Source organism: Magnolia sinica, chromosome 1, assembly GCF_029962835.1.
Source record: "Magnolia sinica isolate HGM2019 chromosome 1, MsV1, whole genome shotgun sequence".
Lineage (NCBI taxonomy): Eukaryota > Viridiplantae > Streptophyta > Magnoliopsida > Magnoliales > Magnoliaceae > Magnolia > Magnolia sinica.
Genome location: NC_080573.1, coordinates 20,918,818 through 20,941,927, shown reverse-complemented (window position 1 = coordinate 20,941,927; position 23,110 = coordinate 20,918,818). Strand labels below are relative to the sequence as shown.

General features: G+C 40.5%; 3 protein-coding genes across 8 annotated transcripts in view; 2 read left to right on the top strand and 1 right to left on the bottom strand.

Moving 5' to 3' along the window:
* LOC131242654 (cullin-4-like) overlaps positions 1-1,355 on the top strand; it is a 44,715-nt gene extending 43,360 nt beyond the window's left edge. The window contains exons 14-17 of the mRNA XM_058241432.1: positions 70-150; positions 234-314; positions 446-526; positions 907-1,355. Coding sequence (XP_058097415.1) covers positions 70-150; positions 234-314; positions 446-526; positions 907-1,020 — 357 coding nt within the window. The 3' untranslated portion in view covers positions 1,021-1,355. The remainder of the gene's footprint in view (positions 1-69; positions 151-233; positions 315-445; positions 527-906) is intronic.
* Positions 1,356-7,433: 6,078 nt separating this feature from the next.
* On the top strand, positions 7,434-14,788 carry LOC131242647 (putative oxidoreductase TDA3). The gene is made up of 2 exons (XM_058241422.1): positions 7,434-8,272; positions 14,272-14,788. The coding sequence occupies exons 1-2, from the start codon at positions 7,450-7,452 to the stop codon at positions 14,658-14,660; spliced, it is 1,212 nt and encodes a 403-aa protein (XP_058097405.1). The 5' UTR covers positions 7,434-7,449; the 3' UTR covers positions 14,661-14,788.
* Positions 14,789-16,527: 1,739 nt separating this feature from the next.
* LOC131242627 (uncharacterized) overlaps positions 16,528-23,110 on the bottom strand; it is a 46,895-nt gene continuing 40,312 nt past the window's right edge. Inside the window, exons 3-6 of one of the 6 annotated variants that reach the window (XR_009169673.1) lie at positions 18,694-18,802; positions 17,633-18,188; positions 17,347-17,402; positions 16,528-16,894 (exon numbers count right to left, since the gene is read on the bottom strand). Coding sequence is in view for 1 of the 6 variants with exons in the window: in XM_058241397.1 (XP_058097380.1) it covers positions 17,847-18,188; positions 18,694-18,802 (451 nt within the window). In the remaining 5 variants the exon portion in view is untranslated. Of the gene's footprint in view, positions 16,999-17,346; positions 17,403-17,508; positions 18,189-18,693; positions 18,803-23,110 lie in introns of those variants that run through there. The other 5 variants (XR_009169669.1, XR_009169671.1, XR_009169670.1 and 2 more) reach the window with 5 other exon arrangements.

The window sequence follows — 23,110 nt, the reverse complement described above, 5'->3', positions numbered from 1 at the left end:
CGCTCCTTTGAGACCAATGTGGTGTGATTTCTCTGATTGATAGTTTTGGAAATTCTGGGATTGTTGCAGTTTCCTAAAGGGAGAGACGTGGAGGATGAGGATGCATTTGTATTCAATGAAGAATTCAGCGCTCCCCTCTACCGCATAAAGGTATCTCTTTTATTCATCAATGACAAAATCTCTAGCATGGAGGTTTGAAACTTGAACAAGGAGCTAACATCTTGAGGGAGCAGGTGAATGCGATCCAGATGAAGGAGACAGTTGAAGAGAATGCAAGCACCACGGAAAGAGTTTTCCAGGATCGCCAGTATCAGGTCTGTTGTTCATGTTGTCCATTCCATTTTCTACCTTGAATGGCAGAGATGCTAAGTAGCACCATTCCTAGCAACTACCCTTCCTATTACATTTGCTTTATTTTATTTCATATTACCCTGGTTTTATGCAGGTTGATGCTGCAATTGTTCGGATAATGAAGACTAGGAAAGTACTGAGCCACACGCTCTTGATAACTGAGCTCTTCCAGCAGGTAACTTGTATTGGTTTCCAGTAATAAGTTCTTGATAGCTTTGGTTATGATCAACTGTTTTCAAACTATCGATTTTTACATCACTGGTTTGAGGGATTTTTGGTTATGCAACCTATCTTGCTTGGCTAGCAACGATATCTACATTTTACATTTTTCAAAAGGAAATTCACAACTTCGGTTGACCATTGCTTCCCTTTTCTACCCTTTTGCCAATGTATTCCTAACTTCCATCAAAAAAGAATTTGAGAACATGGCTTTTTGGTGTTTCTGCAATGCTGGAAAATTTGATAGCGATGCATTGGTATTTCTGTCTTGCACCCAACCAATGTCATGAGCTGAGAGATTAACAAGGAGGAAGCCATACTTTCTGTTGGTGACAGCTCAAGTTTCCAATAAAGCCAGCGGATTTGAAGAAAAGAATTGAGAGCCTCATAGACAGGGAGTACCTGGAACGGGACAAGAGCAACCCACAGATATACAACTACCTGGCTTAGATTTGATCTCTCTCACTACAATCTCAAACAGGAAACTGCCCTTCCCTTTGGCCGTGCACCCAGAAGGCCAGTCTAATGCTTCATGGATCTCTTATCGGAGCAATGTACAGGAATCATATTTCATAGTTTCATAGGGACCGACACTGTAAAATATCTTGTCATGTATTCGTTTTCCCTTTGTTGTCATGGATTCCACCATCATGAAATGCAAAAGAAAGAACTGAATGCTTCTTCAAATCAAATACCATCAACATGCCCTAATTATCAAGGGCGCCAGTTTGATTTTCCCAATTATCGTAAGTTAATCAGCACACGTATTACAGTGGACCCTTCTATTTCCGTCTCCTGTTTTGCATCTGTACTCCAATATTTCTGTTTCTTCTTGAAAAAGAATGGATAGATTGAAGTGTCATGTTGTAAGGCATTTTAAGATTGAAATGTCATGTTGCAAGGGATTTCAAGTCATTTCCGTCAATATCCGTTCAAGGATTTTTTTCTTTTTTTAATCCGAATTTGTTTATCAGGATTTGCTAGATTTTTTACTTGTCTTCATATATATATATATATATATAGAGAGAGAGAGAGAGAGAGAGAGAGAGTAGCAGAGCTGGGTTCAATACGTGGGGCAATTTGAACCTTGGACATGGCTGGTCCCAAGAGGTGTCTGGCGGGGCAAACGCAGGCATCTGTTGTAAGACTTCTACCGATCAACCATTTAATATGGTGATGATTTATATTGTAATATATTTTTATATTTTAAAATAGTTACTTGTGAGCTTTTACAATCAAGATCTTGGCCTCATCTTGATTTGCAAAACATGGTTTCGGTTCTTGAACCTAGCGGCGGCAATGGGCTAGCCTTCCCTGGGCGACCTGTTCCTGTAGGGTGAGAACTTGTGCTCTAAAACTTGGTCCGGTGACCAGTCCCAGGCCTGATGCTAGGGCCTCGGCCAATGATGAATGGCCCGGCCCATCCCACACCTTGGCCCTATTCAATCGTGAAGTGTGTTGACCATAAAGACACTTTTTAGGGCCTATTCGATTTTTCATGTTCTATGTAAATTCCTTGTAAATAAGTAATTATTATTTTTTCACATGGTTTTTTAAAATGGGTGAGTAATTCCACTTTGAAAATTGGTTGAAAAGTATTGGCTTAAATTTGTGGGGCCCATTGTGATGTATATGATATATATGTATTGTTAATGTATTTTATCAGAATATTCTGGGGCATGATCCAAAAAATGAGGCAGATCCAATGCTCACATGGCCCACGGGAAAGGAAACAATGGCCTTAATATGTCAACTGTTGAAAGTTATTTTCTTTAAGCCCAAATTGATTTTTATTTGTCATCTAACCAGTTAATAAGGTCACACGAACATGGATAAGGGAAAACACAGATATCAGCTTGATCCAAAACTTCTAAGGGCTCTAATAAGTTTTTAATGGTAGGCATTTGATTCTCGCTATTTCCTGTGGTGTGGTTCACTTGAGATGTGGATCTGCCTCATTTTTGGGCTCATGCCCTAAATTCAGCTGGCATAACGAATGAATGGTGTGGATATGCCACATACATCATGGTGGACCCCACATTTATTTTGTAACATCCTCAATTTTAGTGTTAAAAAAGTAGGCCTGCATGGAGAAAGATGCGGTAGTTACCTAAGTAAATAATTATTACTCATTTACAAAGTAATTACAATTGGCATAGAAAATCCAACAGACCCTTAATGGTTCCCTATCACCGTACATGTGTAATTTAAATATAACCATTGAATCCTTGGTCATGTTTCAATGTTTTTATAGGAAAGATTATCATGGATGGGCCAAGCTAGGGCCACGCCCAAGCCTTAACGGGCCGGGATGGGTCTAAGTCTAGCCCTATAAAGAATAGGGCTGGGCTAGGGCTAACTCAGACCTAACCCTAGCTTAACCCATTGCCACCCGTATTTGAACCCGGTGTAAGCTCGTCCACTTAAGACTTTGACCTGGTCAACTAAGGCCAAGTTATCCAGGACCGCGGATTAAGCAGCGAAGTCATCACATCCCTTAACTAAGCATGGTGAGTATGGTGACATGGCCAGATTTGACTGGTGGGGTGTACGCTGTTAGAGATGGTCCGATTTACGTGCTCGGCCAAAAAAAAAAAAAAACCTTTAAAAAGCCCTGGCACCATATCTGACAGCACACGGACCTACCAATCAAATCTCGCATGGTGAGCTCCTCACACCTAATCCGCGGAAACGGATTGGCTACTGCCCCTGCCACAGCCAATGGCTGCTGGTTGGTGCTCTGTGGGCCTCACCATGATGTATGTGTTTCATCCATGCCGTCTATCTATTTTTCTATATCATTTTATAGTATGAGACAAAAAATGAGATATATCCCAATCTCCACATTACAGGAAACAGTGTTGAATGAATATCGACTATTAAAAACTTTTTAAGGGCCATAAAAGTTTTGGATCAAGCTGATCTTTGTTTTTTCCTTATATCTGGGTGTGTATGAAGTAATCAACAGATTAGATGTCAAATAAACAGAACAGTGGTGTGGACCACCTGAGATTTATATCCCTCTCAAGCCCTAAAATGATTTATAAAATGGATGAAACACATACAGTATGTGGCCCACAGAGCACCGACCACCAGCCAGTGGCAGGTGAGTAGCAAATCCGTTTCCCTGATCTACATGGATTGTGTTCTACTGGGAATGTGCAGAAGCTTTGAGTGGCCACCGTGATGTATGGGTCTATTTTTTCCTATCATTTTAGGTATAATCTCAAAAATGAGTCAGATCCAAGGCTAAGTGAACTACACATAGTGGGGATTAAACTCTTACCATTGAAGACTTCTTGGGGCTACAAAAGTTTTGGATGGAGATGATATTTATGTTTTCTCTTTATCCAGGTCTATCTAAATGCCAAATAAACATTACGGTGGGCCCTAAAAAGTTTCAACGGTGAGAATCATTATCACCGTTGCTTCCTGTGGTGGGGTCCACTTGAGTCTTGGATCTATCTCATTTTTGGGCTTATATGTTAAAATGATACGAAAACACAGATGGACGGTGTGGATAGGACTCATACATAACGGTGGCTACTCAAAGCTCCTGGCCGTTCCTAGGTCCGGTTTTCCACTTGTCCTTATAGGAGAACCAATGCCGTCAGGAGACTGATTTTTGGAAGCTGATCGCGTTGTTCAGGCATTGGATCTGTGGGCCCTACCGTGATGTAGGTGTTTTATCCACGCCGTCTATCCATTTTGTCAGATCTTTCTAGGGCTGTAACTAAAAAATGAGTCAGATCCAAGGCTCAAGTGGACCGCACTAAAGAAAGCAGCGGTGATAATGATGCCTACCGTTGAAAGCTTTCCAAGGCCCACCGTGATGTTTATTTCCCATCTAATCTGTTCATAAGGCCACATAGACCTGGATGATGGGAAACACAAATATCAGCTTGTTCAAAACTTCTTGCTCCCAAGGTTTTTAACGGTGGATTTTTATTTTTTATTTTTATTTATTTTTGGTTTTTTAACACGCACACACTGCACGCGCTAACGCCTAAGTGGGATTTCACCACTCATGGATACTCGAACCCTTGACCGGGTGTTGAAACTCCTGAGAGCCTATCACCCGAGCAAGAGTAAGGATCCTTAATGGTGGATGTTGAATCCCCACTTCATGGTCCACTTGATCACTGGATCTGTCTCATTTTTGGGCTTATGCCCTTAAAAATGATCTTTAAAAAAAAATGAATGGACGGTGTTGATAAAACCCATACATCACAGTGAGCTGAAACCGAGTCCATCCAGCGGCGGCAGGACAATCCGAAAAAGAATGAAAAAGAGAAGGATGATGTAGCAACGGCCCCAGAACTTTTAAATGACGTTGCACACCCAATCATAAATTCTCACAGCCCATTCATTCGTGCTAGGGCAAGCCATGATCTGAAAATCACGCCGATTGGATGATCTTAACCACACGATCAATTGCATGGAAAACGGACGGTCAGGATAGAGCACTCAAACAAAATTAGCCCAAATGTCATCTTCAAGCATCTTTTTAAAGGCCCCCACCATAGATTGCTTATGATCCCAAAGCACTTTGGAATGATGATGTACCTGATCTATGGCTCATAAAAAGCCCAGGAGGATGCAGGCCCTACAGGGACTGGGCCAAGCCAATCCAGACCGTCCAAACCGCAGACCCAAATGTGGATGGACCAGAAAACTGAATTTACAAGAGAGAAATACTACAGTGCTCTTAGAGCACTATAAATTAGGGTGCTCCTAGTTGCATTGGAACACGTAGACGGTCCAATCCATTAATCTAGACTGTTCATTGGTTTCAACGCGGATGGATCGGATCATCCGTCTATTGCGTTTTTCCTGTTGCAGCCCACGAAATGTGTGCTGAATTTAATGGACGGTTCAGATTAATCGGTTGGAATATCCAAATGACCCAACGCAACTAGGAGCACGGAGTGCGAGATGATTTGGACAGCTGTGCATCAGTCCATGTCGCTGCCATTTGGAAGGTTAGGATTTTCTCCTCCCAATAAGGTTTTTAAGGCGAAATCACATTAGGCTCTTGTCGTAATGAGTAAACTCAGTTGGGCCCACCTTGAATATATGTGGTCTATCCCAGTCGTCCATCCGTTTTTCCATGGTTGAGCCCAAAATTGAAGTATATCCAAAGATCCCATTGGAAACAGTGGGGATAATGATTTCCACCGTTGAAACCTTTCTAGGCCTACAGTGATGTTTATTTGTCATCCAACCTGTTCATGAGATCATACAGATATGGATGAATGGAATACACAAATATAAGCTTGATCCAAAACTTATGTCGCCTCCAAGAATTTTTCAACTGTGGTAAACGTTCAATTTAACTGTTTCCTGTGGTGTGGTCCATTTGAACATTGGATATGCCTCGTTTTTGTACTCAAGCCTTAAAATTATTTGATAAATTAGATGGACGGAAGGGATAAAATACATAAATCATGGTGGACCTCACAGAGTATACTCCGTACGGTAAGCGTAGTGAGTAACTCACCACGCAATCCGCTTCTAAGGCAAACCCAGTCCCATGATGAGACAACGTAGTAAGATCAATGGTCTAGATTATTCAACCGTGGCTCCGACGTGTCAAAAAACTGAAAACACGTTTCGGTCACGCAAACACGCATGCCATGCGTCAACATATAAAGAGAAACTCTGATACTCTGGCAGTGTGTGATGGATGATACGCAGGCACTTGGAATTTACGTAAATCGCATAAAATCAATTTAAATTAAACTGTCCAGATTATAACTCCAGCCTTAGATGTTCCTTTAAACCAAAAAATTACGCTTATATGGTTACCAGACTACCTGATTTGTGGACACTTAAAAATGAAATATATCCAACCGTCAAATTCAACAAACAAGTGTCCACGTGTCAGATGTTAGGATTGCTCGATCAATCTAAATTTTAAATTTGGAACTGTAACCGAGATGCAGCGTTGAAATCTTCCCAGAGCCCACCATATGATATCCAAGCCGTTCGTGTAGTTGTTCCCACTGGGATGAACTGTAGAGACAAATATCATCCTCATCAAAACTTCTGTGGGCCTCAAGAAGTTTCAAATGGTAGGCTTTCAATCCTCACTTAGTGTGGTGTGGCCCACCTGAGTTTTGGATCTCCATCATTTTTAACTACTATCCTACCGTGAGTTGCAAAACCGATGGATTACGTGGATTTCTCACGGACATCACGGTGGGCCCCACAGGGAGCGGATTAGGTGCGGCCCCGGCCTAACCCAAGACGGTGTGTGGCTATTACAGTGGGCCCACCTTGATGTAATTATTTTATATCCACGCCATCTGTTTTGGCATATATCATTTTAGGGCATGAGACCAAAATAAAGCACGTTCAAATTTCAGTTGTACAAAACACTGGTGATTGGGAGTTCCATCATTGGAAATTTCTTAAGGCGTACTGTACTGTTTTGGCAATGTTTATTTTCCATCCGAGCCGTTGATAAGATCACATAAACCTGGATGAAGAGGCAAAACAAATATCAGCCTCATCAAAAACTTCTGTGGCCCACATTAGATTTTTAACGGTCAATCACCACTGTTTTCTATGGTATAGTCCACCCGAGTTTTGTAACCACTTAATTTTTGGGCTCATGCACTAAAATGATCTGGAAAAACGGATGAACAGCCTAGATAGAAAATACATAAATCAAGGTGGCCCCACTTTCAGGGCCGTACCGTATTCCGAGAGGCCGGTCTTCAATGGGTGTTGAATGCATACAGTTTACAACTTCGAAGTGCACGCGTATCAAGCGTTACACTCCAGCAGAGTACATTAAAATAATAATATTAAATAAATAAAAAAACACACTCCCGTATATATATACAGCCAAGCAGTAGAAGAGGCAAGTGAAAAATGTCACTCTCATCATCGTCATCTCCATCAATGCCTGCAGCAGCAGAGCCGCAGCTGAAGCGGGTGGTGGTGTGCGGAGGCGGCGTTATTGGCATATGCACCGCCTTTTTTCTAGCGAAGAAGGCCGCCGCTTCTGTCTCCATTACCGTCGTTGAGAAATCCTCCGTCGCTTGCGCTGCATCCGGCAAGGCCGGAGGTTTCCTCGCCCTCGACTGGTGCGACGGAGGACCCCTCTCAGAGCTAGCCCGAACCAGCTTCAATCTCCACCGCTCCCTGTCCGCCGAACTGGACGGGCCCACCGCATATGGCTACCGCCCTCTCCGCACCCTCTCCCTCTCCCTCTCCGCCTCTACCAGCCCTTCCTCTACTCGTAAACCCGCCCATATCATACCGGATTGGGTTGATGGTCCTGTCCGAAATGCATCTACAATCGGGACCGTTGAAACCACAGCACAGGTCCACCCTCAGCTCTTCACCCGCACGCTGATGGCTGAAGCCAAGGCCAAGCATGGGGTGGAGGTGGTGACTGGAGAGGTGGAGCGCGTAGAGGTGGAGGGTGGCCGAGCGACGGCGGTGGTGCTTAAGGAGGAAGGTGGAAGGCCGGCGGTCCTTCCGGCAGATGCGGTGGTTCTGGCACTTGGGCCTTGGTCGTGCCGGCTGGTGGTGATCTCGTCACTCTTCCGAGTGTCCGGTCTTAAAGCTCATAGCATTGTTCTGAAGCCGAGAAACCCAGATGCAATAACGCCAGACGCCCTGTTCCTCAATTACCATCCCAGCCATGGAGGGAAAGCTCTTGATCCTGAAGTATATCCAAGACCGACGGGTAATCACCTTATGCTGTGTTTTGCTTTGGATGTGAGGAAAATGATTTGGGTTTATTGGGATTTCTGTTCTTACGAGAATTCCACAGAGATCGTGGAATGGTGATTTGGTGGACAGGAAGGAGCCCTTGCTTGGGCATCTGGGAATGATTTACAGGTAAATGGTTTACAGTCTGTATTTGGATGCTGAAAAATGCCTGTAAATCATTAACAGGCTCTCCATTTACACCCCAATGATTATAAATGGAAAGATTGGCTCTTCATTTATAGGACTTAAACAATTTACAGGCTATCTAAATAATCATTTACTTGTAAATGATTTACAGCTTATAGCCAAATAGTACAGGTGTAAATGATTTACAGCTGTAAATCATTCATCGCTTAAACCATTTATAGACATCCAAATGACCCCTTTGGTGATTTTTGGAAAATCTAGTGTGTGGGAATTCCAAAATCACAAAATATTTTCTCTTCTATGGAAATGTAGAATTAATCAATCAAGAAATTGGAAATGACCAATGTCTTATTATAAGAGTGCCTTTAATCTAGTGCAGTGTTGCTTGGTCGATCGAGACACGTTGTGATGTTTCTCGTTTGATTGAGACTTTCTGTTGATATCTCGGTCGACCGAAGGTGCGACCAAGCGAAACGTCTAAGTACGCGTTTTGTTTCTAATTCTTTATGGGGTTATATATAAACCTTGTTAAAATTGGATTGGGGTTAGTTTAGAACGTGAGATCTCTCATGCAGAGGGAGAGCTAGGGTTTTCTAAGGTATTCGTCTTGAGAGACAAGGGTTTCATATCTGTAAGTTGTCAATCTCTTGTAATTCTCAATTCATAGTGGATTCATTGTCGCTTGGTGCTGTGGTTTTTTCCCACAAGGATTTTCCACGTAAAATCGTTGCATTCTTTATGATTGCTCAAAATTTCATTTCTTTATTGCGTGTTTGATTCGTTCCAAGTTAGCTTCCGCGCCTAACATGTGACGGCTACAACAAGTGGTATCAGATCATAGGCTTTACGTTGAGGGTTTTTAGATCGAATCTGAGACATGGGTTTGAAGGGATCCGATGTGAAGTTCGAGACATACAAGTTTATAGGAAAAAAATAACTTTGAATTATGAAGGTTGAAGATGAAAGTCCTCTTAATTCAGCATGGGGTGTCGCAAGCACTTCTTGGCAAAGCGAAACGTCCCAAAATGATGAAAGAAGAGGATTGGGATGGCCTATAGATCAGAGGGTGATTAGCGCAATTCAATTGTGCTTGGCTGACAATGTCCTTTGTAAAGTTATTAACGAGACGACTACTGCGGGCTTATGGGAGAGGTTGGAGAGCATATATATGACGAAGTCGTTCTCCAATCGCCTATATCTGAAGAAACAGTTGTACACTTTGAAGATGGAGGAAGGGTCAGATCTCTCTGAACATGTCAACGCCTTTAACAAACTAATTTGCAAACTTACAAGCGTAGAGGTGAAGATCGACGAAGAAGACAGAGACCTAATGTTGTTAATGTCCCTTTTGGATTCCTACGAGAATCTGGTGGATACTTTGTGTCATGATAGATATACATTGAACCTTGATATTGTTATCTTCACTATTCAATCGAAGTAGTAGAGAAGGAATAATGGTGGAGAATGTACTTCTGTAGGGGCACTGGTTGTAAGGGAAAGATTGTCTAAATGATAAAAGAATAAGTTGCAATTTAGGTCCAAGTCGAAGGAAAAAAGAGAAGTTGAAGTGCTGGAATAATGGCAGGACAAGGCAAGAAGGACCGCACAAATCGTAAAATCCAGAAGGATAAGAATTCAGGTAATTCACCAAAAGATGCCAATTTAGCGGAATCCAGTGAGGAGATAAGTGATTGCAATGTATTGTTCGTTTTCAAGGTCAAACACTTGTATAATGAGTGGATTTTGGATAGGGGCATTGTATCACGTGCCCTCATTGAAATTGTTTCGCCACGTACAACGAGTATGATAGTGGTTTGGTACTTATAGGCAATGATCATGCTTGTAAGATGATTGGAATTGGCTCGGTGCACATTAGACTGTTTGATGGGGTGGATCGTACTCTGACGGATGTGACACACGTTCGGGACTTGAAGAAGAACATGATATCTTTGGGAGCTCTTGAGGCACGTGGATGCAAATTCGTTGGGTATGAAGGTGTCTTAAAAGTTTCAAAGGGGGCACTCACTATTATGAAAGCATAGAGGAGCGACACTCTCTACAGGTTGATCGGGAACACTGTATTAGTTAGAGTTGCAATGTCTGTAATGGAATTCACGTCTGCACGTGTATGGCATGCGTGCCTAGGCCACATGAGTGAACGCGGTATGAAGGTACTCCTAGATTGTGGTTTAATTCCTACTTTTAAATTTTTTTATTTGAATGTATGTAAGCATTGCATATATGGTAAACGGTTAAGGTTGTCATTTAAAATAGGAAAACATAGTAGAAATGGACCGCTAGATTATGTGCAGTCTAACGTGTAAGGGCCATCGCCTGTTGTTTCTAGAGGAGGGTCGTCATTCTTCGTAACATTCATTGGTAACATTCATTAATGACTTTTATATAAGGGCGTGTGTTTATTTTTTAAAACATAAATTCGATGTGGTTGAAAAACAATCAGGACGACAGTTGAAAATATCGAGGATTGATAACAACAAAGAGTTCACTTCAAATGAATTTAATCGATATCGTAAGGATGATGGGATTGTTAGGCACAGGCACACACCAGAACAGAATGATGTAGCAGAACGTATAAATCAGACTCTTTTGAAAAGAACCCAAAGTATGTTGAGTAATATTGCATTTGGCAATGACCTATAAGCTGAGGCTGTTAACACAATTTGTTATTTAGTGAATCGGTCCCCATTTGCGGCTATTGATTGTAAAATTCTTAAAGAAGTATGAAGTGGTTAGGAAATAGAATACTCAGGGCTATATGTATTTGGTTGTAACGCTTACTTTCATGTACCGTCAGTTGAGAGAGATAAGCTAGACCAAAGGGCACCTTTGTTGGCTATTGTGATTGTGTGAAAGGATACAGGCTGTATGATCGGTCCACGAAAAATTACAATGAGTCGAGACGTCAAGTTTGATGAGAATTTATTGTTCCGGAAGGATGAACATAAGGAAACGAAAAAATCAGCTATGATTGATGTTGAAATCGACAAGGTGAGACATTTGATAAAGTTGAGCCGCAGAAAGAGATACAGGAGTAGGTGGAGCCACCATCTATTAGAAGGAATCCACATAGAAATCGTAGATTACTAATGAGATACAGGGATGACTCAAATGTTGCATTTACCCTTATTACAGATGAGGGGGATTTGTTTGCCTTTCAGGAAGCATTCGATAATCCAAATGTTGAGAAGTAGATGGTGGGCAATGCACGATGCGATGGATTCCATGCACACGAATGAAACTGAGAGCTGGTGGAGCTTCCCGTTGGGCGAAAAATAATTAAGTGTAAGTGGACTTTCGTAAAAAAATTGAACAGGTATAAGGCGAGATTGCTTGCGAAGGAATATGCTCAGAAAAAAGGCATTGACTTAGGTGAGATATTCACGCCAAGTTATGAAGCAAGTATTTATTAGATTTGTATTGGCATTATTTGCCCAATACAATCTGTAATTGGAACAGTTGGATGTGAAAACAACTTTTCTACATGGAAAACTAGAAGAACAGATTTATATGAAGTAACTTGAAGGGTTCGAGGTGCATAAGTCAGAGAATAAGGTTTATAGGTTGAAGAAGTCGTACGGCTTGAAAAGGTCGCTTAGGCAATGGTACAAAAATTTTGACTCTTTCATGTTGAGTCAGCGGTTTTTAGAAGTGAATTTTATTGTCGTGTCTATTTCAGATCATTAAATTATAAGGAATTCATAATTCTGGTATTGTATGTTGATGATATGCTTATTGCCAACCATCACATGTCTAAAATCAATGAAGACCCAGTTATCCAGGACATTTAAGATGAAAGATCTGGATGTTGCAAAAAGGATTCTCGGCATTGATGTACACAGTGACAGGAAAATGAGTAGGCTATGGTTGCCTCAAGAAGAGGATATTTAGAATGTCTTGGTTAGGTTCGGACTTTATAAAGCTAAACCGGTTAGCACACCCCACGCTGCTCACTTTTGATTTTTTCGGAACAATGTCTTATGTCTGATGAAGATAAGAAATGTCTCGTGTGCCCTACTCCGGCGCAATTGACAGTCTTATGTATGCCATGGTCTGTATTCGATCGGATATTTCACATGCAATGGGTGTTGTAAGCAGATGCATGTCAAACATCGGCAAGCAACATTGAGGGGTAGTGAAATTATTACTTTTTACATACAAGGTATGACGGACTACGTTTTGACATTCAAAAAATCTGAGGAGAAACTGGTAGGCTATGTAGACATCAATTATGTGTTACATATGAGGAACGACGAACTCCGTCTTGACATTCAAAAAATCCGAGGAGAAACTGGTAGGCTATGTAGACGTTGATTATGACGGTAATGTGGATAACAGAAGGCCGGCTTCTGGTTACTCGTTTGTGTTAGCGGGTGGAGCAATTAGTTGGATGTTGAAGCTTCAGTCTGTGGTTGCTCTTTCTACAATCGAAACTGAGTATATGACGGTGACAGAAGCATTCAAGGATGCAGTTTGGTTTAGAGGAATGATAAATGAGTTGAGGTTTCATCAGGAAGTCGTGCTTGTGCATTGTGACAGTGAGAGCTCTATCAATTTGGCAAAGAATTCAGTGTACTACTCTTGGACTAGACACATTGATGTACATCATCACTTTATCTGACATATGCTAGAAGAATGCAATGTTATTCTTGAGAAGATTCCCACCAATGTAAATTTGGCTGACATGCTTGCAAAGGTGATTCATGCAGATAAGTTTAGTTTTTGTTTGACTTTTTGAGCTTGACAAAGAATGAATGAAGCTGGAGTGTGCACGAGAAGCGACAATGATGGTGTTACTAATGAAGATTAGAGATGGGGATAACAACTTGGAGCAATGATGTCGAAAGATTAAAGCCAAGGTGGAGATTGTTGTCAGAGTGTCTTTAATCCATTGCAGTGTTGCTTGGTCAACTAAGACACGCCGTGATATTTCCCGGTCGACCAAGACTGTTGATATCTAGCGGAATGCGTAAGTGCACATTTTATTTTTAATTTTGTATGGGAGTTATATATAAACCTTGTTAAAACGGGATTAGGGTTAGATTAGAACGTGAGATCTCTTGTGCAAATGGAGAGCTAGGGTTTTCTAAGGGATTCTTCTTGAGAGATGAGGGTTTCATATATGTAAGTTGTCCATCTCTTGTAATTCTCAATTTATAGTGGATTCATTGTTGCTTTGTGCTGTGGGGTTTTTACCTGTGGAGATTTTTTGCACATAAAATTGTTGTGTTCTCTATGATTGCTCGAATTTTCATTTCTCTATTGCGTGTTTGATTCATTCTAAGTTCGCTTCCGCACCTAACGTGTGGCGGCTATGAACAACAATAACTAAGGTATGTAATCATTTTCATGTCAAAGTAGCAACTGTGTTGGAATATAACTGCAGTTTCAGATCTGCTACATATGCTTCTTGGTTGCGTTTGGATGCGGGGTTGAAATTGAGCTGTGAATGTTCGGTTTCATCCAGAGGAAACGTACAAATAGTGATGTTTCTGCTATTCATAACGAAGAAGCAACCTTCCAATTGCAATTTAACAAGATTGTGAACTTTGGATCTCAAGCCGGCATATGAATGCCAAGGCAATCACAATCATCTTTTTAGAAGAACAACTGCAATCCAATTTGATAGCGCGTCAAAGATCCAAAATACACACTTGTTTCTATCAGTATCAGTTGACGGTATTATATGCTATTTGCTCTTGATTGAGCTAAATATTTTCGAATTCCATTCAAATGCACCCTTGTATACTAAACACTTCATTGATCTTAAATTGAAATCGGCATGAAACTGACCTGTGGCCATTTCAGGGGAGGTGTATTTGTGCGGAATGTCAAAAGATGCCAAGGTTCCAGATGATCCGGAGCAGATAGAGGGGGATGAGGAATCTATAAGAATGCTGCACAAGATAGCTGGCGAGGTATCAAGTCATTTGGGGGAAGGGGAGGTGGAAGTGCGGGCAGAACAGGCATGCTTCTTGCCGTGCACTGATGATGGCCGTCCTGTGATCGGAGAGATGCCTGATATCAAGGGATGTTATGTGGCGACAGGGCACAGCTGCTGGGGCATACTGAATGGACCAGCAACTGGAGCTGCCATGGCAGAGCTCGTGTTGGATGGCCAAGCTAGCACTCTAGATCTCTCGCCATTCAGTCCTGCCAGATTTCTCAGTGGTAGCCGTAGAAGGCAACATGCATAGAGGGAAAATTTTCAAATGAATCTCTTCATTTCATCCAAATATAAGTTGTTGGAATGTAGCATGATGGAATGATATGAACTGAAAGAATCAGGAGTCTATAATCGTTTTCAAACAGTTCTTTCGGATCAGTTACACGTATGCACCTCAAAACCCCATTGAAGTCGCACATCAGTCATCCGTAGACAACCCAATTCATTGTTTGTGGCAAAAAGAATTTATTTGAATTGAAATGTAATACTAAATCTATCACCTCTACATTTCTAAAAATACAAGAAAAATTAATGTTTTATCACTTGGGGCATTCATCATGACCAAACCAAACATGGGAATCATCGGTCAAATGCAAGATACATTTAAGAGAGGTTAAGGGCCCGTTTGGCCGGGTGGATTGGAAGGGATTGAATGGTATTAGGGTGGATGGCATGGATTTCAAGGTAATGATGGTGTTGTCAGTGGATTGTCTTAAGATCCATGGGATTGCTATATCGAGTCTGTTTGGCATGCCCGGCCAATCTCGGGATTAAACCTTCCCATCCCTTGCAATCCCTCTAAACAAACACATCCCAGGCAAATTTGAACGGATAGGGGTGGATTGGATGGGATTTAAAGGTACTGATGGTGTTGTCAGTGGATTGTCTTAAGATCTTGGATGGGATTTAAAGGTACTGATGGTGTTGTCAGTGGATTGTCTTAAGATCCATGGGATTGCTATATCCTGGGATCAGGTCACCTATTCTGTTTGGCACTCCCTGCCAATCCTGGGATTTAACTTCCAATCCCTTCCAATCTGCCCAGCCAAATGGGCCCTAAGGAATTTGTAATCTTTGAACTTTTTCATAGCTTTAAAGTTTAAATTTCACATCCAAACAGTTACATCATGATTTCAAACAACAATATCAAATGATTTGACATTAAGGGGGCATTTGTTTTTTCAATTACATGTGTAACTGTATTTTGATGATGTTGGTGATGATTTGACATTAAGAGGGTATATATTTTTTCAATTACATGCCTAAATGAGAGTAAATAGCTAATAATGAATTTTAAGCAGTGTTATTTGAGAGGAAAATAACTATGTAATTATGCCTTGAAAATAGCATCAAATGTATGAAATCAAAGAGAGATTGGGTACCATTAAAATCCGTGGGTCACACAGTAATGCATGTGTGTGACTGTATTACCATCTCATTTTGGGTCATAAGGTTGATTGGAAGCTCAGGTGGACCTCACCATAAGAGGCCCAAAATTGAGGCAACACCAAATGAAAACAAGAGGGGTTAATGAAATTCGCTGTTTAAATTTGAAACCTTTCCAGGGCCCACAGGACATATATCCAATCATCCAACCTGTTCGTAAGATCCAACTGACATATATGAATAAGGTTACAATTGACATATATGAAAGGTCTATACAAATATCAACCTGATCCAAAACTTCTGTGGCCCCCAAAAAGTTTCAAAATATTGGGTGTTCAATTCCCATCATTTCCTATGATGGGGTCCACGAGCTTCAGATCTGCCTCAATTTTTTGGGCTCATGCCCTAAAATGAGTTGGCATAATGGATGGTGTGAATAAGATGACTCTACCCTTAGGAGGAGACTCACAGACCTAACACATTCAATTCAACGAGGGGTACAATCAGAAAGGAATTGATTTTATACACCAGAGCTTGTGCTCGCCCTAGCCCCTCAATCACCGGGGAGGCTCTTCCCTTACCCCCGGGGGGGAGGTGGGGGGTGTGCGTGAGTTACACCCATACTCCCAAGCTTGGTCCACTCTTTGTAGTAAAGGAAGTCTTTGCTCAGGCTTCTATCTGCTGAGTTAAATAGAATTGACAAGGAATGGAATAGAATGGAATGGTGGGAATTCGATGAAATTCGATTAGATTAAACGCGATTCAGAGTTAGTGAACTGATGGAAAGGAGGGTGACATCTTGTGTCAATTCCTTTTGGTGGCCCCATAACTTTTACACGTGAAAATTATGTGAATGTAACGTCAACCTTGGAACTGTTGCTGTAATTACATGGGTAAATAATCATTAGTCATTTACCATGAATTACATTGGTAAATGAAAAATCAAACAAGTAATGTACAAATTGCCACATAATCACCAACAAATCAAATATGGGAATTGGCGGTCAAGTGCAAATGTTATCAGGAGACTGGCGGTAATACAAGCCCTCTTTGATGCCCACTAAGTCCACTCCACCCGAGTTGCCTAACTCCACCTGCCTGAAAAATACAAGCCCCCTTTGACCGTCATGGACAAGACTGTCACACCAGATGGCAGAGATTAGGCGGGTAACCCATGCTCTGTTGAATTGAATAGCAGTAACCTAGTTCAATTAGGAGGAAATAGTGAAATTGTAAACTTGAGATTCATCTAAGGCTCCAATTGCAATCACACTACTTTCAAGTTGGACCCAGAAGGGACATAACTAAGGTAACAGCCGCCATCATTACCCTTACGATATGGTGTAACAGCTGTTACAGTCTCTCTATCTCTTTTTTAAAAATTAAAAATTTAAAAATAAAAAACCCGAAAAAACCTGTATCGGCCTTATAATGGACCATTACAAGGGCCATTACGGCCTTTACAGAGGGCATAATGGATTGTTACATGGCTGTAATGGCCTTTCTGGGTCATTTTTTTCATAACAGCCATAATGTGTAATGGTTGCCACCTTTACATAAGGGCCTTTACAGCCCCATAACACCATGGACATAACCGCAACATGGCCTGAAATAGATTGAAGACGCTAGTGGGCATTTAAGATTTTTTTTATTTTTTTTATTTTTTAAAAAAAAAAATCCCTTTTCTTTGGACAGTTGTTAGGCAGACTCGATTGAACTGTAATTAGGCAGTAAATTAATCTTGGGGCAGCATTGTATTCACAGAAGAAAATTCATGGATTGTAGAAAAGGCACCTAAAATTCATAGCTTGCTTAGTAAGAAGAAAAGGCACCTACCTGCCTCAAAGAGGGATCTTTTCAGCACTCTACAAAGTCCTCCTGTCTCTGTCAACCGTGAGGTTCAACATCCTTATCCGGATATGTGCCACCAACACAAGCAATACTAGGAAACACAGGCATGAATATGGAGAAATGATTGGCAGATGGACCTTTCTCACTCACTCCTTTTTGTCCCAGGGACTGATTGCTATAACAATGTGAAGTACAATGATCAAAATTCCAGGTACAATGTCACCCTTCTCAGCAATTGAAAGGGCAACCTCAGCCTCCAATCCTTCTGCTTCCTGCTCAATAACCTTCCTTTGGCAGATGCATCCCTGTTCTCCTTCACATCAGCCAGCTTCCACACACAATACCCTGATTCAGTTTCAATTGAATCCAGCAGGAACACCCCCTCCATTTCCAGTTGCTGCCGCCGGTAACTTCTGTTGTTGTTGTTGTTCGATTCTGTTGTGTTGTCTTCTTCCATGTACTGTACATGCATGGGCATGTCTTTGAAGCGATCCAAGTCATCCGGCACCTTCAGTATTCGCTCTGCTCCTGGAGATGACACCTACAAAGAAGATAAAAACAAGATTTCCCATTAAGGCTCATGAAAAGATGTTCCTGGTTGCAATTAGTTCCAGTTTGTTGCAAAACATATACAGCTTCAGTTGAAAAACTCAACTGATCGACTCAAAAAGCAATGAAGTTGACTTGATTCAATTAGATTTCAAGTTGGCTCCACCACAACCTCGCTTTTAAATAAAAAATAAAAAAAATTTCAGGTTCGCTAGTCATGTTAAAAGCTCGGCATAGTCCAGTCTTTCCCTATTTTTCAAGGTTTTCTAGTAAATTTCATGTTTTTATTAATAATTTACAATGCATTTCATATTTTAAAATAATTCAGCCTTAAAAGAGTTTTTCTGAGTTTTAGTCGAGAGTTTGAGTCAACTCAACTACATGGACCTCCAACTCGGGTTTTACAACCATGACATCAACAGATAGCATTTGGAATGAGTTCTCATCAGATTCTTCACATAGAGAACAAGAAAACAAATCATCTTTTAGGTACATGCCTCAAGAGCCAAATCTAGGGGTATCTCCCCACATTCTCCAATCTCATCAAGTCGTTTCTTGTAAAGGGAGCTGAAATTTTCGATCTCCTCCATGCTTGGGCACCCATACCTGAGAAAAAAGGGCATGCAATCAGTAGATGCATAAATTGCAGAAAGATTTAATATATTGGGTATGTGATAGGGCTGTCAACGGGCTGGGCCTGGATTAGGTCCCGGCCAGATTTTGAATTGTTTCGAGCCAGGCAGTCAGGCCGGGCCTATTCAAAATTGTGAATTTGTCAGGCCCAAGCCTGGCCCGTTGACACCCCTAGTATGAGAACTAACAGAACAAGTTGGGAATGCATATGGAATATCCATATTTTGGCTAGTGACAAGAATGGAAAAAAAAAAAAAAAAGGATCCTATATAAAAAGATGCACATCGCATGAGTTAAAACCAAAAACTAGATGCTTATCTGCCAACTTGGATGTTTTTTTATTTTTTGACAGACAGCTTGGAATAATACAAACACAGATGGATGTGCTATTTCAGAAGTGTTCTACATGAGCAAGGTTCCCGCTGCAGCCAGTTTATGATAACTAAGGCCACTAGAGAAAACTAGGCATACATGATTCGGATGGTAACATATGCAAGTGATTGCCTATAATGGTATGTCACTCGCATATGATGGTATCATAAGAAACATTTAATCATCATCATCATCTAAGCCTTATCCCATGAATCATTGGGGTTGGCTACATGAATCCTTTTCCGCCATTCCACTCTATTAAGGACCCATATTCTCAGTTAATCAATAGGTCCTCAACTCTTTTATCACTACCGCCCACCACGTCCTTTTGGGCCTTCCCTTGCCCTTTTAGAGCCCTTCAACTTAAGTGTACACAGTTCTGGGTGTACACGCAGAATACCATATTATTAGTTTATGCAATTCTGGGTATAAATGCATAGTATATCTTTTGCATAATATGGTACTCTGCACGTACACCCAGAAGCATACCCTAACAATATGGTGTTCTGCACATACATCCAAAATAGTGTACACCAACAAACTTTAAAAAAAAAAAAAAACCATTTTAGTCTACTTTCCCATCTTATTACCAATTGGTTTTACTCCTAAGTTCCTTTGAATGCATTCATTTCTAATTCTATCCTTGTCTTGCCACTCAAAATCCTCATTTCAGGTACATGAGAAACAAGTGGAGTAGGAAAATCCTTTGCAAAGGGTTTCTGCAGAAAATACAAGAAAAGAAATCTATTAATCAGGAAACCAGCTAGAACTTTTCTTTAGAGAATGAAAATTTTATTACAAAAAGGAAAGAAGAAACATAAACCTAAAGCTAACAGTAACACAAATGAAAACTTGAACGTTCCAGGTAGTTAGAAATTTAATATCCCCCTAAGCTTCTCGAAATTCCGATCTGAAATCTAGACTACTATATAAGAAAAGTAAATGTAACTTATTGTTTCAAGCTAGAACTTTTCTTTAAAGATTGAAAATTTTATTACAAAAAGGAAAGAAGAAACATAAACCTAAAGCTAACATTAACACAAAAGAAAACTTGGAACCTTCCCGGTAGTTAGAAATTTAATATCCCCCTAAGCTCCTCAAAATCCCCATCTGAAATCTAAACTACTATATAAGAAAAGCAAATGTAACTTATTTTTTCAGGACCTTTGTATACGCAAAACACCCATGATATTTAAATGAAATGGCAAAAATACCTTCCCGTGCACAATCACCTCAGCCACACAAAAGGCTGGTTCCTCCATGATTTCCTTGTATAATAAGGTTATTGTAGGAGTGCTATGCGTGTGGCATGCATATGGCATCTGACCTGTCCATCACAGTCGGCCCACCATGAAAATTAGACGCCCAAAAAATCAGGCCAATCCAACCATTCATGTGGACTACCATGTGCATTTGGACATTGTTGGATGGTTGTCCATTGTTTTCCACTGTGGGGCCACCATGTTGTTTATGTGCCATCCAAGAGGTGCATTATGTGATCCCCACCATGATAACGGGACGCCCCAAAAGTCAGGCCTATCAAGCATTAGGTGGTCCTGACTTTGAAAACAATGGACAACCATAACAAAAACGTCCAAAATCATGTGGTGGCCCACATGATGGTTGGATTAGTCTGATTTTGGGGGTGTCCAATTTTCATGGTGGGGCAACCACGATAGATGGGTTGGATGTATAAACACACCTATGTGGGCCCTAAAATCAACACTTGTAGAATAAACTTATTTTGGAAGACGTAGAGGAGCTGGCCTCGATACAAAGAGAACCACAATATAGTAATCCACGCTAGGTATACTGCCTCATTTTAACCATTGAACCCAAAAATCATGATAATCCAAAATCAGGTAGGCCACAGCACGGGAAACAGTTGGGATGGAATGCCCATCATTAGTTTTTTGTAGGATCCGTCATGGTTTTTATATGCCATCCAATCCATTCTTCGAATTTTCCCTGTCAGGATGAAGGAATCACCCAAAATAATAGTATTCTAAAACTCATGTGGGCCATACCACTTGAATTTATAGGTTTTAGGAATAATTTTTTAGGGTGGCCCACCTGAGTGTCAAAGCATCCTATTTTTTGGATCAAGGCCCAAGCCCAACAAGGGGTGGCGTGCGGAGTGGATGGAGTGGATTTCGTGCACGTCAAGTCATTTCTCGCACATTAATATATTTCTAAAATTACTCACACAGCTATTCCCACATGCAACGCATGTGCGTATTACTAGTCTACCAAAAGTCCATAATTTCAAAACTGCGCTACAATTCTCAGAAAAGGTCATTTGGGGAATTGAAAACAAGAAATGAGCTCCATAGATTAGCCCAGGGCAAAGAGCATGAAGAGATTGTTACTCAAGGGCCTGACCGTTCAAACCAGAACCCTAGGTGCATAGTTATGCTGTTATGAGTTGAGGAAGTTTCAGGTGTGGCCAACATGCCTGAGTTTTTGTCATGCTTTCCTGAAGCATAGTGACAAGGTTAGGGAACATTCCAAGGCAATTAGTCCTGGTTAACGAAATTTGCGGACTTGTTTTTGATAAAAATAACAAATAAATAGTAAGTTTCTTGGGTTTGTTGGACTTGCTGCCATGATCCATTGAGATTCAGCCCTGCATCACACATCAATTTGTAAAATTATGTAAAAGCATTTGGGTTGCTTTGTCATCTTGAATCATTTGAGAATGAGTCTTTGGTGAATCAAGAATAGACTCGGTTTTCTTTTCTTTTTCAATTCGTTACTTATTGACGAATTTCCAAATTCAAACCACAAACTTTTTAAGAAGTCAAGAGTTTTGTGAGGAGGAAAAGAACTTCACTCTTACAACTTTTTCCTCTAGAGAGATTTTGTGAAAATATTTCATCGCTATGCTTCGGTTACTTCGTTACTTCCTGCTGTTTCAAAACCATCAGCACATTTGCTTCTTGGTGACATTACGTTCAGTTTATCGCTGATACAGCACAGGAAGGGGGAACACGTGCGTAAATACTGCCTAAATCTCGCGCGCGCGCGGGGGGAATATATTGAAATGTTTTGGGGATATGGTTGGGGAGTAGATTTTGACCACTTTTCTTCAATTTTCATGAATTGAATTCTTATTTTGGGAGAAAAATCGGAAAGGGGGGAAACATGCGTGAATATTGTGAAAATCAGAAAGAAAAAAAGAAGGAAATTTGTTTTTTTTTTTTTTTTTTTTTGAGAGAGAGAGAGAGAGAGAGAGAGAGAGAGATTTAGTTGGGGAGTGGATTTTGGCCACTCATCTTTGATTTCGTGAATCAAGTCCTTCATTTGGGAGAAAATAGTGAAGGAGGAAAACAAGTGTAAATACTCAGAAAAAAAAATCCAAAAAATTAGATAATTCAGCCTTTTTGCTTTTAATATATTTTCAGCAATTTAAAAAATATATATTTTTTCGTTCCGGTTGGGTAGTCAATTTCGACCACTCATGTTCAATTTTCAGAAAACCTTTTAGTTATTTAAAATTTCAAAAATGCAAAAGAAGATTTATTTTTAAAAATAAATTATACTGTTTTGTGAAAAACCTTTTTTTTTTCTATTTATGGATGGATGTTGTGTTGCATTTTTTAATAAAAAAATTATTTTTAGAGTTATAAAAATTATGGGGAAAAAAAATGTTTACTTTTAAAAATAATTATGTGTGCATGTATAGATGGATGTATAATATATGTACGTATGGATGTGTGCATTGATGGATGGATGGATGATTGTGCTATGGATGGATATCATGCATGTATTGTAAGCAGTGTTTTAAATATTGACGATATCAGCCAATATATCCCACGATATATCTTGTATACCACCTGTGCGATACGAAACGCACAGGCAGTGCTGATATATCCCACTCATTTGATCCAGTGAGCATTTCAATTTTCG

Bases quoted from the DNA above. Each gene is read 5' to 3' on its own strand.
- LOC131242647 (XM_058241422.1), top strand. From the start codon at position 7,450: ATGTCACTCTCATCATCGTCATCTCCATCAATGCCTGCAGCAGCAGAG. The intron at 8,273-14,271 runs GTAATCACCTTA...TGGCCATTTCAG, and splicing joins AGTATATCCAAGACCGACGG to GGGAGGTGTATTTGTGCGGA.